The 19,695-nt window shown below is 40.2% G+C and overlaps 1 protein-coding gene across 1 annotated transcript in view; it reads left to right on the top strand.

Moving 5' to 3' along the window:
* The window catches only part of KIAA1549L (KIAA1549 like), a 195,344-nt gene that overhangs the window by 110,789 nt on the left and 64,860 nt on the right, over positions 1-19,695 (top strand). Inside the window, exons 3-10 of the mRNA XM_067532099.1 lie at positions 419-531; positions 3,255-3,474; positions 3,980-4,113; positions 7,153-7,315; positions 12,771-12,830; positions 14,349-14,500; positions 16,099-16,270; positions 19,532-19,695. Of these exons, the coding sequence (XP_067388200.1) occupies positions 419-531; positions 3,255-3,474; positions 3,980-4,113; positions 7,153-7,315; positions 12,771-12,830; positions 14,349-14,500; positions 16,099-16,270; positions 19,532-19,695 (1,178 nt within the window). The remainder of the gene's footprint in view (positions 1-418; positions 532-3,254; positions 3,475-3,979; positions 4,114-7,152; positions 7,316-12,770; positions 12,831-14,348; positions 14,501-16,098; positions 16,271-19,531) is intronic.

Genomic DNA, 19,695 nt, shown 5'->3' with positions numbered 1-19,695 from the left:
CTTCCCTGAACCTTTCTGTAACATGAGCCCTGTGAGGCAATGCCACATCAGTCTTGTTAGAATGCTAGAAATGTTAGAAAATTAGTCTATTTTCAGATAATCTGGTTATAGTTTACTCCCCTCAAAACAGCAGTGTGGTGGTAACTCAAGTGTTTTAAAAAATTACTGCAGCTGATAGCCGCCCGTGATCCCCCAAAATAGGCCTTGTACACTGAGGACTTGAGAACTCTGGGCCTTGGCTAACCCCTGCAATATTGAACTTCAGTGCATCTGATGCACAGCATAGCTTCTTGCTGGATCTTCACTGAACTATGACCAAATGACTGTGATCGAAATTAGAAAAAAAAACCAAACAAACCCCAAACCCCTCAAGCAAACAATGATTCAGACTAACGTATAACTTGGTGTTGTTCAACAGTTCTGCTCCTGAACACAAGAAGGCTGCTGGTCAGCGATTCCTTAAAAGAGAATGTGACAAAAGGACTCACCCAGGCATTGAGACAAGCTTTCAACCAAAATGTCAATGCTCAAGTAAGCAAGCTTAGTTTGCTTATATAGTAAAATAACAATCTTCCCCCCGCCCTCCCGCAAAAAGAACTTTTGTACTGATTAGTAGTCCATGCAAGATTTTGTCTGATTTATTTTGTTTTTGTGTTTTAAGAACATGGCTTAAGGGCATCCTAGTTAGTTTCTAACTTCTGTATCTCATCTCATTTACCATAGCCCCAATTCAAACAAAAAATCCATAAGACCTCCAACAACCACAAAACTGAGTCATTTAGGTTTGTGCTATGCAGAGTCAGGTCCCTTTTGATGGTATTGCGTACTGAATGGAATTCAATCCATGTGCTGGTGCTAGATATTCTAAAGATGGTATTAACTATTGGGAGACTGAGGGAGCAACCGCCTTTTCCTCCCAACTTTTCCTTATCCACATGGTTCTACCAGAGCGAGTAGTGTTTGTTATGGAAAGCAGAGCATGCTTTCTGCTCAGCAGGTGCCACAGCGGCCCCTGATGGCCCACAGCAGCAAGTACAGGCCATTCCTGCTGCCCCGCTGGATGTGTGAGATCTCAGGGCTGCCAAATGTGTTGAGACAAGATGCATGACACTTGGTAGGCTTGTTTTTGGCTAATGCAGTAGTTTGCATATTTTTAACCCCATAGTTTACTCCTTATTTTTCCTTCTCTTTCACCTCATCAGGCCATGACTCCCTGTCTGCCCTACTTCCCCCCCCCCCCCCCCCCAGAAAACTGGTGTTTGGAGACTAAAAAGGTATTTAGAATGACACATTCGGTGACTTTTTAGTTTTATTGCCAGTGACAGATAGAGAAGAAAACTTCTTTTTCCCCAAAAGCTAGAACATCATTACTGTTTTATAACACTGTTTTGATTGTGTGTCCAATTAATGGCAAACTGATATGTTTTGGAGAGTTTATTTTGGTCTTTAAATAATACCGTTCTCCAGGCATCTGGGAACTAAACTAATATGTTTAACTCTAAATGGTAGTTCAGCATTTCAAAGGACAAAGCTTTACTTTAGCTTGTGTTTTATCCTTTTTATGATTAGAATTTATTTCACTTCTTTTTCTATAAGGCTGATGTAATGGCTTGTTGTATAACTGTCTGTAGCTGAGTTTAGCCGGCTAACTGTAAATACGAGCGTATAGTATTTCTTTGTCATTTGCAGTCAGGTTTTTGTTGTTTTGAAGATATAAGATTTCTATTAATCTTCCCTAAACCAGAAATAAAACAGTCTTTTCTATGAAAACCCCTGACTTATTTATTTAAAAAAAAATTGGCTGCAGCTTTATGGGCTGCTGTGTGGGTAATTCAAGGTGGGGAATTTTACTTGCAGAAGTTGGGTGCATTGCAGAGGTGGCAATATGTCTTGGAGGAAAGTGCAGTGCTTCTGGTAGCTTAGAGTGGAAGAAAGGCAGGGGAGGCCTAAACATTATGTGGGTTCTAAAAATGTTAGGGTCACTACAAAACCTTTATGGCGGCTATCATTTTATTTTAAAAGGTAGAAAGGGGGAAAGAGAGGCAGTTGTCTCATTGGCACACTGTAGGAAATGGCTACTGACAGTAGTTTCTTCATCCTCTTGAAGGTCAGGAATGAGTACAGCCATGAAGTGAGCCAAGTGCTTCTACAGCTTAGTATGAATCAGCTACAACAGCAATATCAGTAAATGGGTTGTCACTGTTGTCAATCCATCCTCCAGTCTGGAAGCACTCTGCCTGATAATTTGCTTCTCTGGTGATAAAAAGTTGGGAAAAAACAATTTCTACTAAAAATAAATGTTCATCACTTCCATCTAAATGATGTGAAATTCTGTAAGTGTAAGTCCAAAGTAAAAGAGATTGCTAGAGCCATACTCTATAGAAAGCGAGGGATGGCGATCTTAGTGCTGTAAACGGGTTCTTCGCACCTCTCTGCTGACAGCGTGTTGGCAGTAAGTAAAGACACAAAAAGGGAACATTGATAAAAATGATGGAGGAAAGACAAAAATCATCCTATTCTGAATAATGAGGAAAGTCTGGTTTTGTTATTCAGCTGTAAGGCTACAAGTTTCTCTTTTGCATGCTAAGTAGGCAGGGGAAGATGGCAGGAGTGAGTGTAGAGAGCTTGTATCCTCTGATGACTAGATAGGCAGGAGTAGCAGCTGCAGAGTGGTTGTGCTGTCACTCCTCTTCTTCTGGGTTGTATTCCTCTCCCCTTTCCCTAATGGAGGATCCCAACTTAGATGTAGTGCTGGGACAAGTTTTGAGCCTAACTACCTGAGAAAGTGTATGTTTTTTGGGACAAAATTTCTCTAGTCCCATTCTTTGCTGTGGCTTGCTGTTGTGCTCATTCTACGCCCAGAACATCTGTTGATGGCAGTGATAGCTTTGCCTGTCGAGTGTCGAGAATGCTGAGTACACAGAACAGAGCCTCAAGTGAAGTTAGGGGATCAGGAGGCAGAGACTTTTGCCCTTACACTCTTTTGGTCCTGAGTCTGCAAACAGTGACACACACACGAGAACTTAGTGGAACGCCTTGTGTGTGAAGTCAGTCATGTGTGTCAGGGTTTGCAGAATGGGAACTTCAGGTTTTAGATTCAAAAGTAAAATTACTGTCTATTGCACCAGTTGCTCTCCTCTTGCCTTACGGAGATTACGTGCAATACCTCTAGGAAATCTCATTCAGAATGAAAAATCCAAGAGCATACTAGTTAAAAAGGAAACTAAAGGAGAAAAAATTTCCCTATGTTTTAGGTTGAAATTCTGGAACAATCAAACAACGTGACAGTTGGTTACTACGTTACAAAGGGCAAGCTGGTTTTTATACCTGCGGTGGTTATTGAAATGCTTATTGCTTATGGTATTAGCAACACCACGGCGGACATGAAGCAGCATGTGCCAAATCTTCAGTCTGTTGCTGTACTGGCCTTGCCATGGAATCCATTACCTGCATACCACTTCCAGCTGAAAACAGGCAAGTAACAAAATAACATCCCTGGTGTAACAGTTGTACAACTTACTGTACAGCCATTGGTTCCTGTTAGAGAAAAAGAGTGGGCCACATTTGGTCCCTAGTTCCATGTGTGCCGTCCCATTGTCAGTGGGGTTGCAAATGTGTAAGGCCCTGTCTCTTTAAACGCGAGAATAATGGGCCATCTTTATCCCGGGTGCAACTTCACTGAAAACAATGAGTTACATCAGGGATGAATTGGCCCAATATATTTAAATGTTTGAAAATGTATCTCACTGCAAAAACAAACCTCTTTTATATATGCTCTTAATCACAGGTTTTAATTCTTGTGCTTTATTTTAATGATAAACTGTTTATAATGCTGCTTAAAAACATAAGCAAACTTCATATGACATTACTATCACCTGATTAATTTCCTAAATTGCTCATTTTGCTGAAACATTTTATAGTAGTTATGAAGACTAGGAATATATTTTCAATAGACACATACATGCTATTCCTATTCTAGAACTGCAGTTTGTGGGTCAAACAGACAATATACAGTCATGCAAGTTCGTTCAGACCATGGAGCAACGGTTACAGAAAGCATTCGAGGATGCTGAAAGAAAGATCTTAAACACTAGCAACAACTTAACGGTTCAGGTAAATTTTAACCTCCTTAGCCAATCTTCATTGTAAGTCAAATATCATTATTCCCTGATGTTAAGAATGCTTGAATACATTGTTAATGTCAACATAATAAATTTGATAGTCACTGTTCAGTTACATGTTCATATTAAATGGAGATGTTTTACATTTTGCTAAGATCTAATGGATGCAACATTTGTGAAACTAGATAATGAGGAACAGTTGAATGAAAAGCTGTTTTATTATTTGAATAACCATTATTCATGTAACTTTTCTTAACTGAAAATGTACTGAGTTTCAGGTTTGAGTAGAGTCATCATTTGAGTACTATTTATATTTATTACAAGTCAGCTCCAGCAAAACTCCTTCTGACAATAAAGTGTAAGATACTTTTCTGTTTATATATGTTTACTGAACTCTGAGCTGTAACATGTCATTTCTGGCGCTCTGACTAGGAACTTGTGGGTCTATTCATGTGTGCAAAGTTAAAGATGTGCAAGTGTTTGCAGGATCAGAACCATGGAAACGAATCACCTTTCTGTGTGTCTTATATGCTTCATGTTGGTGAATCCACACTGTGCACCCTGGGCTTGATCCTGCAAAAATTTATGGGTGTGGAGAGTCCTCACATGCATAAAGTTACTGATGTAGTAGCTGGCTCTGGAACTGGTTTTGTTAAGAGTCCCTTCATGCTCCTGACTGGGAACCTGTTGCTGACTCTTATCAGTCCCCCTGTTGGATTGAGGGGCCAGCAGGGCACCATCCCAGCTCACCGGGTTGTCACAAAGCACAGTTGGCTCCATGCTGGATGCAGTGCCCAGGACCTGGTCAAAGCCATCATAAAATGGGCACATCATTGGCAAGTTGCCCGAGGCGTGGTTCTTGTCCCTTGTCTTCCTGTACTCGCTCTTCAACCTCTTAATACGTTCCCTGCACTGATCACCTGTCTGGAAAATCTGCAGAGCTGCCAGCCTTTTAGTTATCTGCTGGTATGTGTGGTCATTTCTGGTGCTTTTGCTGAAGTCCACGGTTTTACTGGCCTTGCACCAAAGATTCACCAAAATCTGGCTGTGCTCCTGTGACCAAGAAGCAGCTTGCTTTACAAAGGACATGATTGGTTCACTTTCCATTGAAAACCCAGGAGGCTCTCTGATAGTGTGCTTGCAGATCGGTTATCAGAAGAGAATGGATTAATTCTGACCCTGAGCTGCTGTCTTTGGAAAAGGGCGGGTGTGGTTTCTGTTTTTGAAAGAGTGGATTGCAGATTGTTGGAATAGAGAGGACTAAGGAAATTGTCCAAGGAACCCAGAGTCAAGCAGGGCAGCATCTATGTTGCAGAGCAATAGGGCTTAGATCATTGGTCTTGGCATAACTCAAGCTCGGACCCTCCAGCCTTCCAGGGTCCTGGGACCCTAGGTCTGGGCAATTGCAATATAGATGCAAGGGGGATAGGCTTGAATTCGGGCTTAAGCACAGACTTATATTGCAGTGTAGACTTAGCCTTATGGAGCCTGTATTAGTGATAAATACACTAAACATTGGGTTTATTGATTACAGTCCTGTTGTGTTTTTGATATTCTGTAGAATCACCAGTGATAACGAGAGCAGAGAATTCTATCGAGTGATTACCCTATGACATATTTTGTGTGTTGACTATAAACCTAAAAAGAGGGCAGTTAAATTAAATGATGATTTATGTGACTAAGCATAAAGCAAAATCTACATAAAATAGTGAAATTAATGTTTTTTCCTTTTATTCCTCAAAAATCTCCTAGTCTGTGGCTGGTACATGTGGTGATAGGTGGGAAAGGGAGGTTCAAGGGAGCTTCTCTCAGCACCCCTACTCCCTTCTTGTACTTCTGAGCAGAGGCCAGACACAATATGGGTATGGAGTGTGGGCTCTGCTTCCTGCTTTCATTCCCATGAAAGAGGGTGGGCAGTATTTAGAGGTCTATGCTGCACCCACTCCAGGACAAGGGTGGCAGCAGCAATGATTCTGGGGGAAAGGCAGAAAAATCATCCTCATTTGGAAATTCTATTTAAAATACTGGAAAGCAACATCTTTTAACCAAAGGACACGCATTTTTAATAGTAACTGCAATTAACCGTTGGAACAGGTTACCAAGGGATGTGGTGGATTCGCCATTGTTTGGAGACTTCAGAGTTGGATGTCTTTCTAAAAGAAACGCATTAGTTCATCTACAATAAATCTATGAAAATTCAGTTCTTGGCTCTGCTGGGCAGCAGTCGGCTCTGATGTGCTGCTCCTTCAGAACTCGGTAGTCCAGAGTTTCACAGCACTGTGCCAGTTTTTCATTCCAAGCTTGGATACTGACAGTCTGAATCAGTATCCAAATGACTTTCCCCCCACCAATGGGGACCAAGTTATTAATAAGACCTAGTTCCCCCTCCCACTCCCTGTTTTTTACCCCTCCACCCCCACCCGCTCTCTGATCATGCTGTTGCTTGAGGGCTAGATCCAACGCCCATTGAATGGAATGGAATTTCACCCATTGACTAGTATAGACATTGGATCAGGCTCTGAGTAGAGGCAGGCTCAGGGATGGAGATGAGTAAGGGAACAGACAGCCACTCAACACAGCAGCAAGATCAGAAAGAAAGGGCAAGCCCTTTCCCCCTCTATGATGGAAGAGAGAGAGGAGGACTTTTCTGCTGCCTTACTAGAAAGATGAAGAAGGAAATGATGGCCCTTGAGAATTGCATGTGGGGGAAGCCTGCCACTTTTCCTGAGTAAAGCCTTTTTAATATTTGATCTAGCAAATAATTATCTTCACCCTCCTTGTATTTTTATCCTTTTTCCATCGAAAATCAGGAATAGACTTTCTGGTCCTCACATGGGGCTACTTCTTTTCCACCTGCCTCTGTTCATTTATGAAGCAGCATGTGCTGAAAAGATCACATCCCTTTTACAGAAAATGTTGATCACAGTCAACATTTCTCCAATTTGTTATTTGGACTGATTATATAAAATGCGTTGAACTAACAGGTCGAAATGTAGCCTCCCACTCCTTCTTTACTTTTGTTTTGTTTCAGATTTTGAACACATCAAATGTCTCCCAGGCTGTCACTCTGTTTTATGTGGTGAGCAATCAGAGTACAGTTCTAAATGGCACCGTCTCCAGCTACCTTCTTAATCAACTTTCAGCTGAGCTGGTGGGATTCTATCTTACCTACCCACCGCTGACCATTGCAGAATGTAAGCTCTTACATTATAGTGTTCTTTAAAGATGTGCTAACCCTGCTTTGAGGTACATTGAAATGTAACAAATGGAAAGTTAAAATGCATATTTTATTTATTTATTTATTTAAATTTAACATATTAAAAAGACACTATCCCAGCCTCTAGCAACCCTGGTAAATAATTAAAAATGCATAAAATTTCCTCCTCCTTTCCGCTCCTCTCCCAATGGCAAAACTATGGCAGATTCCCCACAACTATAAGACCAGCATTTAATCAAGAAAACAAAACATCACCAGCTCACTCTACCCCACAAACATCAACCCTCACCAATGGCCTGATTCTGCACCTTTATATTAATGGGAATTTTGACATTAAGTTCAGCGGGAGTGGAATTAGAGCTCAAATGTCTGTTCAAATAGATGGATTTTGCAGTATGCGCTGAATGTCAACAGATCCAGGTACTTTTGAAACCAGTAAAGTGGGGAATGAGAGAAGGCCTTAATGAAGAGTGGAAGAACTGTATTTGAAAACCATTTTTAAACAACTCTTTGGTGCATTTTCTGACTGTTATATACTAATTTTGCAAGATGTTTCTTTAAACCACATACAAGGTTTTAAGATTTCAGGATGAAATTTTCATTTCACAGTATATAGCCTCCTATTTCCATGTGTTATGAGGAGGCAAGAATGCTGTGAATTGGTGAAAATCATGCCTCTGGACAGCACATACAGAATGTATTCTTACTGACTCGTGTAATATTTTGATTTCTGTAAAATAATTAAGACACAAGAATATTTGCTATGGGGATTGTTGCTTGATCAGTTAAATTCAGCCTGTGAAATTAGGCTTAGTATAAATATGAAATATTTATATAAATATTCAGAAGAAAAAATTAGTGTAAATGAAGGGAGACAAAGATACAGTGGGGGAACATTTAATATGTAATAAGGGTCTTGAGTTAAATGAGGGCAAGTTTCTGTGTATAAGTCTTCATGATACACTTATCAAATATTAAAGAATGTGTTCAAATAACACTAAAGGTCTGGTTTAAGCCTACAGTAGCCAAGAAATTCAGTGTTAAGGCTCAAATATTTTGTCTTTGATCCAGCCTATCAGACCTATTTATTTCATGGGTTTCTCAGTGTGTTATTTTTCATTCCATATGTGTTGCGATAACTAGGCCTAACAGGGTAGGGCTAAGCACAGCTTTTTGCTCCTAGCTCTGAATTACTTGAGTTAGTATCTTAAAATAAAATCCTTACAAATTTTAATACATTTCCTGGTCTAACAAAACGAGTTATCACACTTGAAAAGTAAATTGTGAGGGGAAATGTTAAAATCACCGTTTTGGTCCTTTCTTCCTTATTGAGAAATAACTATATAGAGCCATATTTGGACCCCCTTTCTCACACTGATGATGAGTTACTTGCCTAAATAGTTCCCTCGAAGTCATTTGTCTGAGTAACTGCTCTCTCACCAATGTGAGTAGGGCAGGAGTCACAGCCTAGCCCTACCTTTGTAGAATGGCCATCTGTCCCTCAGAGTACAGGGATTCAGGCAGTGGATTGCCATTGAGAAATAGCCATACTGTGATTGTGAAAATCAGCTCACCACAGCCAATCACAGTGCAGGGAAGTGAATTATTAGGGTTGAAATTGTACAATTTTGCATCATTAACTGTACTGCATCTCTGCACTCGGACTGGCTCAGACAATTCCAGCTTGGGGTAATTTCACAGCATCAGCCTGCTCACGTTTTTATCAGTTCCTGCTCTAAGTAGGAGGTCAGATTGTGATAGGCCTTTATGCAGGTGAAAGGGGAGTCATGCACAAGGAGCCTTCTCCCTTTGCATGGCCCACATAAGGACCTGTCAGAGCTGCACTCCATGTGCTTGTGGCAGACTCAGCGCTACACATAGAGTCTCCAGACAGGTTGGGACAAAGGCCCTGGCCCACTCTCCAAACCAGCCTGCACAATAGGACTGGTATATGGGCGTGGGGGGTAGGGGTGTGAGGATGCTGCCCTCCATAAAGGCTGTATAGCAGCAGGTATGCTCCTCACACGCAGGGGATCTCTTGAAGGCATTCTCTCACTGAGGCAGAATCCCTGCCAAAGCTCCTCATGGAGCAATGCAGTTCCTCGCTGCCCCCAGCACAGGGTTTGTCTAGTAGGTATGATCAAGTCCTTAAGTAGTGCTCCTGTAGCTTGCCTTCTCTTTGAAATTGCAGGTCTGGATTATAGTCGCCCCACAGCAGGTATGCAGCTGACTAATGAACTTGCTGTGCATGCAAAGTATATAGCTTCAGACTGATATTGTCTGCTGTGTAAATGTTTACTTAGGAAACTGGTGCTTATTAACCCGACACTGTAATGTTATCAGTCTACCAGATAAATATTCCAATCATTTTCAGAACTCATTATTTCCCAGAAGGCTGTAATGGTTCCTTTAGAGTTTTCCAAAGTTATCATATATATGCACAGTTAAAGTAACCTTAAACTGCATCAGTACAAATCATGGCAGATGCGGATACTTGCTGCACAAACAGAAAATTAAAGACTCTCCAGTGTGTGACTGTGATCACTCAGAACAGACCATGGAACATATAACAACTTGGTGTCCAATTCGCAAAAACAAAGGAGGCATCAAAGTGACATGCTCCGCTATGCCTGACTCAATTATCTGGCTTAACAATCTGTATGTAAAATTATAATTGTTGCTCTACATTTACATCAACCATATGAAGAAGACGACTGTTAAAGTAGGCAGTAATAAAATTCCTTATAAAAAGTAATTACTGTGCATAGTCAGACACTTTGCAAAGTTTAATATTTCAAATCACTTTATTTTGTTTTATAAAATTCTACAATAACTAAAACTGCTGTATGCCATAGATTTTAATCCTTCCCACATTTTCCTTTTAATGAAAAAGCTGCAAATCTATATTGTGAATTAATTATTTGCTGAATTTCGCGTGGTATAAGGGACTTTTGAGATGTAAAATTGCAAAAGAGTGTCAAAATGTCAAACATTAATTTCTCACAGCCGTCTAGTAAATTTCAACATATATAATACTATATGAATGGTGGCATATTAACATCATATACTGAATACATTTTATGCGTGTATAGTTTGATGCAATGCGAAATAGGGTCAGTTTTGTAAGACCTACTATATTTTACATAAGTCGGCAATATATAGATATATTTGATACATTATTTTTATATAGATTGTTTATTTAGGACCAGATACTGCCAGCCTTACATTAAATAATACCTAAATCCATGAGCAGTACCATTAAAATAATTGATTTCAATGGGTCTATATAATGAGTGGGGCTCTATTCAATATGTATTTGAGTAAGGCTAGTAGAATCGGACCCTTGTTTATTTTATTATTTATTTAGGACCAAATTATGGCCTGGCTTGTGCAGCTGCACAGGGTGGGTAAAAAGGCATTAGATGTCCCCATGCTCCCTTACACAGGCTACCCATGTGCAGAGAGTTGCTTATGTACAGCCTATGCCTTCCCCCACTCTGCAGTTGTGAGCAGGAAGAAGTAGGAAAAGGAAGAGGTGCTAACCCACTCTAATTTTCCATAATCATCTCAGTTTTTAAATGTAATTACAAAATTTGTAAATTTAAGCCTGATTTAGTAATTTTGTAATTATATTAAAAAACTGTAATGATTATGCATGCATTGTGTATCACCTGTCACTTGGATCTGACAAACCCAATGCCCCTGCTGCGGAGAGTGAAGGGGGCTGTTTACCGGCACCCCTCTGTAGGAGCGTTTGCAGCCTGGCTGTACATGTCACTCACGGTGCCTACCATTTTGTTGAGTGAGGCTTGCAAGGCGGCTCTCGCTGGTGAGATCCTATGGCACGGGGATTCCGTCCCAGGCCAGCGTATCTGCACAGGGCCCAAACATGTAGCTGCTGTGCTGCTGCCACAGGGAGCACAGAGCTGGGCCAAGAGCCCTAGCAATGTGCAATGCGGATAACAGGCTGGCCCCTGCATCTTCTGCCCCAGTGCGACTGCCAGTACCTGGCTCTGTCTGGGCTGGATAGGTTCCTCTGGGTTTGGGACACGCGGAGCAGCTGCTTGCAGCACCAGTAAGTAACCTCCGCCCATCCCAGTGCCACCTGCACCTGGTATTGGTTCTTTATCTCCCCAAGCCTGGCCAACACCAAGCATCTACCTCCCCCACACACACACACCATTCCCCACCAGACCTCGCTTCGTACTGCCATCTCATTTCCCACATGTCACCAAGCAGTCCCCTTCATCCCCATCCTCGTCCCCTCTCATGTCCACCCAACAAGTCCCTTTCCACGCTCTCTGGAACCCTCCTAATGCTTCTTTCACCACAGCCAGCCACTCCATTCAAGCACCTGGTTTCTTCTTCTTCCCCCCTGAGGGTTTGAGGCAGGACTTGGCAACACCCCCCCACCTCTAGCGTACCACGAGTGAAATTCTTAGGGGTGGCCTTACCCCTGTGACACATGTGTAGACTGCTCAGTGAGGGTCAATCTGAGAAAAGGCAAGCTGTTGTGAATGTGAATGGGTTGGGGCGCTGGATTCACTGCCAAGCCACAGTCTGAGTGTTGCATTCTAACTGCCCCATGAGGGCCCAGCTGGACTGGGTTAACATGCTGTAAGTGTCTACAGCACACCAGTAGGCTTACCCAGGGTAGTTAAAGCACAATAAGCAGCCTGTGGCTTGGGCAGTGAACCCAGTGCCCCAACCCATTCAAACTTGCCACAGCTTGCCTCTTATGAGCTCCCCAAACCCATGGACAAAATGAGCCAAAAATGCCAAAAAAAACCCAACCGCATGCGACATGATGTCAGAAGTGCTTGCAAAGGAGTGAGGGTACGGCCAATATTGTGGCCACTCCTGGTCATAGCAGTTGATGTTCCTACATGTTGTTATTTCAGCTTATCACTATTGTTATTACTCTACCATGCACAGAAGTGCGTCTAAAATGCACCACAAGTGTTCAAGGCAGACATCCTGTCTGTATTTGGCTTCACATCTTTGGCACTTGCTGCTGCTCCAATCAGTCTCCCAGATTCCTCCCTGATTTTTTCATAAATATCCCTGAAAGTCTCAGAGCGAGGCTGGTGTCTCTGAAATGGATGGAGCCTTGCCTTTGTTCCCAGTCCCAATATGCCAGCCAGCATAGCTGCACCAGGGGATGTATGTTGTGCTAGGTATGGACTTGGTATAGTGTACTTTTGACTGCCGCTCCCCTCCCACAAAGCAAGGGAGAAATTAGGAAATAGATTGTGACCCTTTGAGTCCTGTTGTGCTTCCTGGTCTGCTCCTGGGCAGCACAATGATGTTTTGCCACATAGGTAGGGCTTGTGGCAAAGCCACACTTTAGCCTTATTTCCTAGTGCCTTTATATTTTTGAGACATATAATGTGTTGGAATATTATGAAGTAATTTTTAATTTTTCTTTTAAGCTTTGGAGTATCCAAACCTCGATGTCTCAGAATCAACTAGAGACTACTGGGTGATTACAGGTACCTTTTTCTTTCTAAAGAGATTGTTATGACTCAGGCCTGCAAACACGAGTAACTTCACACAAAAATGAACAATAGTCACACTGAACATGTCCCACTGCATTCAGCAGGACAACTCACCTATTTATAGCTACTCCTGGGCACAGCTGTGATTTCTGCCAGCTTCAGTAGTGGCAGTCTCCTGTGCCTGGTACTTATCTCAGGATTTCCGGTTTTTATCTAGATCTTGGATTTAAATCTGAAATTCAAAGAGGTTTGGATTCAAGCCCAGAAAAAAATGATTATTTGTAGAATGTAACAAAGTGTGTGATGACTCACCTGCTGTTTTTGGATCCAAGAATTTCTGAATCTAAACTTTTTAGAATTTTAATATGTCAGCAGAGAATGCTAATGAACTTCACAATACTGTACTTACAGTATAATCATTCACTATATCACACTCCTAGTGAGAATCTTTTTTACCCTTAGAAGTCAGAGGCAGGCCAGTAAAGTTTTTTGGGAATCTCAGATCCAATACAAAACTAAATTTCTCAATATTTGTCAGTGCTTAGAATCCTTAATATTAATTCAAAGGCGAAAATAAAAAGGAAACTTACATGAAATTCTACTGTGTACCCCGTTTTCTGTATGCAAAGCAAGCGATTTGGTATCCTTGTTCTGCTTATTTATGTTTTTGAGATTAAAACTTACCGTAATGTAAAGATTTATTGCAATTCATCAAGGGCCTGATCCAAAGCCCATTGAAATCAGTGGAAAGACTCCCATTGACCTTAGAGGGCTTTGGATCAGTTTCCACAAGCCTGATGCTCCAGTTCTTGCAGACACAAAGTCCCATTGATTTCTGTGGAATACTATAGATATTCCAGTTTTTTAAAACATAATTCCAACTGCCGGGATAAACCCTTTAAAGTTTTGAAATGACTTAAAAAATACAGTGAATGCATATGAATTAAGTATATACTGTGCATGCTTTACCATTTACTTGACTTTATTAAATCAGATGCGTATTCGCAAATCAGTCAGTGCCCTATAACACAGAATGTCTTCTCAAACTGAATCCTGTAGAATTTCAATTTCATATTTTCAGACACTTGGATGAAAATCTGTCCCTTTGCCTGACAAAGGCATACAACTGCCCTTTGATAACTTTCTTGAGGCTTGTCTGTTCTTATGCTTTTTCACTTATGAGTTTGCTTTTATTTTGCATTGAAGCTTGGTGTAGATGTAGATATACTCAAAGAGGTGAGAACACAGCTGGAGGATTTGATTCTCTGTGTGTAGAAATGTAGTTGACAGATTATCTGGAAACCCCCCCCCCAAAAAAACTGTATAGTGGCTGGGAATAGAAAGGCATGTTATACCCACAATGGGAATTATTTAGAGTGTGTAAATTTGGTATCAGGTTATTTTTCTTCTAAACTAACTTGTACATCTTTGTCACATATGCCATTGCAACCATGTATTATTTAATTCATCCATGCACAATCTGTTGATATGAGATTTTCTCCATTTCCACAGTTATACAAGGGGTCGACATTACATTACTGGGATTCAACAACCAAAGCTTTGCGAGATTAATGGAGCAGCGGCTGGCCCCACTGTTTGTGATGTCCCACCAACAGGGAAGGCGATTTAAACGTGCTACTACCGTGGGCAGCTACACTGTGCAGGTGGTCAACAGGATACAAGTTGTATCCAGATACTATTTAAAAAAGGCTTTGTGTGCATAGATGCTGCATGGATTGGTGTGCAAAATGTTTAATTGGAATGAGTTTGGACATTCTTATTCATGAATACCCAAGCAGCGTGTGAGTTGTGCAGGTCATCACAAAGAAGTTGGTTTCCAAAGTCAGGCATATATTCATGTTTCTTTTCTCTTTGGAAATAGACAGTGGTTGTTCTGCAGTAGGAAATATTTTGCTCTTTGCTTACTATATATATATATTGATGTAGCATGGAAACTTTAGTAGAAAAAGTCTAGTAGTTAAGTCAACTTCAGTAAGAGTTTTGCTATATTCTCAAAAGTGAAGAGAATTTCTATAGGTCTTCTTTCATATCGCTGACATGATAAATTAAAGTTGTATCTGATTTTTGCATTGTGCTGTGATCCTGTGCAAGGAAGTCAGGAATTTTTTAAAATTTAATTTAATTTATTTATTTAATATAGATCACTGGTCCGTGCAGAGCTACAGATCACATTATGAAATGAGGGTCTGAGCCCAGAGCATTTTATTACTGAATCAGAGAGAATACTGCCTTTTGAAATTATCTTTCTTTCTTGTTTGGTGAGATTTCAATTCCCAGTCAGTGTTTTCCGCCAGAGCTTATTTTGTTTCCACAGCAAAGTTAGCCAGCTGCCCTAGTTGCATGTAATTCAAAATGTTCTGCCTGCAAAATTTCACAAGCCATGTTGTTAGTTCTCTGCACTGTCACACCCTTCTCCAAACTTCACTTACTGTGAAAGTTTAAAAAAATGACTTTTTTCTAGTATTTGCATTGCAAACATCTTCCCCACAATTCTGTGTGTTCTCAGTGTGAAACAATTGTTAAAAAAAAAAAAACGGGGAGGGACATATTTTTGGATTAAATTCATGAACCTTAGGAAAATGTTTCATGAAAACATTAAATCCATAACAAAATGCAAAAAAGAAAATCCCTTTCTTTTTCATGTGATTATAAATATTTTGCACACCTCCACTAACCACAGGAAATATGAGGTGCACTTTCAAACCTCTGCCAATATGACAGTACAAAACCAAAAGGGTCCTTTTGTCTGCTTGTGAGTAGTGAGTTCAGGGACTTTTTTACCTGCAGAATACCAAAAAAGTGTAACTTTAAATAAAAGAGCATATTTAAATTTCTCTCAGTTTAATTGCTTTTTCATGGCATAGAAGCAAGTTGAGAACAGGACAGCACTGCAGAGACCTCAAAAGAGTTGACGTTTTGTTTGCTTTTTTACTAATTTTTTCTAGGGCCTCTGTCTAGGGATTTCACATTTGAAATATTTATAAAATATTCTTATAAAGGTTGTCAACAAGGACTTCTGTATTCTCGGTAAACAAAGCAATGCTGTGAAACAATGTGAGGCCCTGAAATCCTATGATAAGTTTTGCATGGAGCTTGCACTAGTATGGCGTCCCATTAACTTCGGTGGGTTCTTGACAGGTGCAGGGGTTTACCTGGAGATGGCTCTGTGCAGGATCAGGATCTAAGTGATGGCACAATATAAACATAGATTCTGTCTCTTTCTCTCTCCTTTTATTATAAGATGGTAAAAATGCAGCGTATTCCAGGACCCAAGGAGCCCACTGAACTGACTTACTATACTTTATACAACGGGAAACCTCTGCTGGGAACTGCCGCTGCCAAAATGTTGAGTACTGTTGATTCTCAAAGGATGGCCCTGACGTTAGGTTATGTCATCCAAGTACAAGCTGATCGTAAGAATCCTTTCCTTAAGTTTTGAATCCCCAGTTTTAATCACATTTATTGCTATTTCTCAGAACAAATATTCAAAATGTAACATTAACTATGAGACCTGCTTCTTAAGCACACACTATGATTTCCAATGCATTTGTTTTAGTAAATTCTTTAATCAGACAGCACTTGCTGCATATGAAAGCATAACCATTCTGCTTGTTTGAATGAAGCACTGACATTAAAGGAGCTACACAAAACGTTGATAGAAAAAGGGGAAATAATTTTAACAAAAGATTAAAATATTGGCAATAAGCATGAGATTAGCTCAGAAAAATGGCTCCAAAGGTGCAATATCAATTCCAGTGAATCCTGTGTTTGGTCCTAGACTTGATCACACTTATTATTGATTTTCAGTCTTGGTTCTGCAGACAACAGAGATTTTGATCCCTGTTTGCATAAATTACATTCCCTCAAATTCTAAATTACATTGTTTCCCACAAAAATGCTTCAAAGTGCCTTTTCTGCTAAAATGGCTATAAATCAGGGAAATATACTGTCCTCTTACCCTCGCAACATGCTTTTTTGCTCTTAAAATGAATATTTAAGTGACTATGTTGCATTTGCAAGATTTGAGCTGACCTGACCTTGTATTTGCATGGTGTTAAAGGGAGGTCTTGCTCATCTGTAGGTGTACCTATTTCATTTCCATACAAGCTGAAGTCAAGAGTTTACAGAGTATCATTAAATGAAATTATGAGCTTGGATAGCTAAAACTCTTAGATTGGATGATTTGAATGGAAGAGACAAAGCATCCCAGTACCTTGCTAGCAAAATAAAATATTCCCCTTGTCTCATTTTGGACATAGTACAAGTATTTCTTTGTAATTACAAGGAAGATATTTTACACCTAGAGTAGAACCTCAGAGTTATAAACACTAGAGTTATGAACTGTCCAGTCAACCACACACCTCACTTGGAACCAGAAGTACGGAATCAGGCAGCAACAGTGACCACCCCCTCCGACGAAAAGAGCAAATACAGAACAGTACTGTGTTAAACATAAACTACTTTTTTTTAAAAGGGAAAGTTTAAAATTGTTTTTACAAAGTAAGAAAACAGCTTCTGTGCTTGTTCCATTTAAATTAAGATGGTTAAAAGCAGCATTTTTTTCTGCACAGTAAAGTTTCAAAGCTGTATTAAGTCAGTGTTCGGCTGTAAACTTTTGAATGAACAATCGTAACTGTTCACAGTTACGAACATTTCATAGCTGTGAACAGCCTCCATTCTTAAGGTGTTTGTAACTTTGAGGTTCTACTATTCTTCATTTTTATTTATTATTATTTGTATTATAGTAGTGCCTAGAGGAGTCCCACTGTGATAGGTGCTGTACTGATACATAGTGAGAGAGAGTCCCTGCCCTGAAAAGTTTACAATCTGAGTAGACAAGACAGACAAAAGGTGGGAGAAAATATTATTGTTCTGGTTTTACAGATGAGGAACTGAGACAGAGAGAGATAAGGCTTGCTCCAAAGCCCATTGAAAGCAGTGGAAATACTCCCATTGATTGGGCGTTGAATGAGGCTGCCAGTGACTTACCCAAGGGCACACAGGTAGACTGTGGCAGAACTGGGAACTGAAACCAAATATCTTGAGTTTCAGTTCTTTGTATAAACTGCAAAATCATCCCTTTCTCTCTACACTCTTTAGAAAGAACTGCACATTTTCCAGGGGTCATAATGTAAACCTCTGCTACAATTGCTTGCTGCTCTCAGTGGTAGCTGGTTGTGAAAGTGGATGTTGTCAGGAAAAATTTGTACTGAAGCCTTTGTTTAAAAAAAATCCAAAACTAAAAAATAGCCCACTTTAAGATATTTATGTAATGACAGAAGATCATTAAGTAGTGAACATTGTTCATTAATAGGGACACTGTTGGTTAAAATTCAGTGTCTTGACTGCCTTTTCTGAGATCTAATGAAACTATGCTATTCCTGTTGCCTGTGTGCAAAAATATGCCAGTGAGCATCTGGTCATGCTATTCCAACATGTCAAAATTACCACTGATTTCCAAAGGAGGAGTGAGTGTCCAAGGAAGACAGGATCAACCCTGAACAGACTTTCAGCTAGCTCTCCTATAGTAATTACTGTTAGCCAGATGCTATATATTTAGGGCTTTATCCTACAAGGTGCTATAAGTGCCTTTGGCAGCTAGTGAAGTCAATGACAGTTGAGGGCACATATCACTTTGCAGAATCTGGTCCTTGGTATATTCTGTTAAACCAAATAGAAAGTGGAGTAAGACTGTTAGAAATGTCACACTAATATTTTCATGATCTCCTTGTATAAGCCAGGAGCCAGTAAAATAGGAAAATAAATACAGAATACAAGGTAAGCCTAATAAACCATTTAATAGTCAAACAAAATGTGGTGATTAGCATAAGCATTTCCAAAAAGAAATTAAATGAGAAAACACTGCATTTATTTCAGAGCAGGATATTTAATATATATACTAATTAGATGTATATGCTGAGAGATTTAAGTGGCAATTGACTCAAATAAAATGGAATTATCAATATTTCTGAAAATGACTCTCGCCATCCCTTATGTTTCCCTCCTGCCCCCCCATATGTGCCAGATTTTGTCCTTTTTGCGATGCCCATCCTGTGACTGCCAAAAAAAACCCCCAAAACATAGCACAACAGTAGCACTGCAAAGGGACCAGTTCTGCTCCCTCTGATGTTGATGGCAAAACTCTCAGTGAACCAGATTGTTAGCTGGTGTGAGTTGTCTTCAGTTCATTAGCTTCAAAGGAGGTATGCAAATTTATAGCAGCTATGAGTCTGCACCAACGTGTTCTGTGGGAGCAGGACTGGGCGCAATGAGTACATCTTTAACGCACACGCTATCTGAGTCCAAGCTCCACCGGTTTTTTATTTTAGGAAAACATCTATGGTATGTTTCAGTTCACCATTATTTTGTTTATATTATGAAAGAGCCATTTGAGTGAGACCTCATCCAACTTCTTGATCTCAGGAATCAAAGGAGTGCTCTGCAGCTGTCTGTACCTAAGAACATGGAATTATGAGAGAAGAGAGCTCAGGGCTTGATCACTGAAGTCTGTTGATCTATTTTTATTATTGTAGAAATCCAGACAAATTATTATAAATAAATGAATAAATACACCCTTTATACTAATTATTATGTGGAGGCCAGTTAGTTCTTCTGTTGCTTTTACATAGCAGCTGATTGTGGAACACTGACTCTCTGGCTTGCATTTTATGCAGCTGTGGTGAAAAACCCACCAAACAACCTGTGGATCATTGCAGCAGTGCTGGCTCCCATTGCTGTGGTTACAGTTATCATCATCATCATCACAGCAGTTCTGTGCAGGAAGAACAAGAATGATTTCAAACCAGACACCATGATGAACCTGCCTCAGAGAGCTAAA

This window comes from Emydura macquarii, unplaced genomic scaffold, assembly GCF_026122565.2.
Source record: "Emydura macquarii macquarii isolate MOO-44397 ecotype Brisbane River unplaced genomic scaffold, CSIRO-AGI_Emac_v2 contig_3240, whole genome shotgun sequence".
NCBI classification, from domain to species: Eukaryota; Metazoa; Chordata; order Testudines; family Chelidae; genus Emydura; species Emydura macquarii.
The sequence above is the reverse complement of the archived record's forward strand: the minus strand, read 5'-3'. Positions and strand labels throughout refer to the sequence as shown.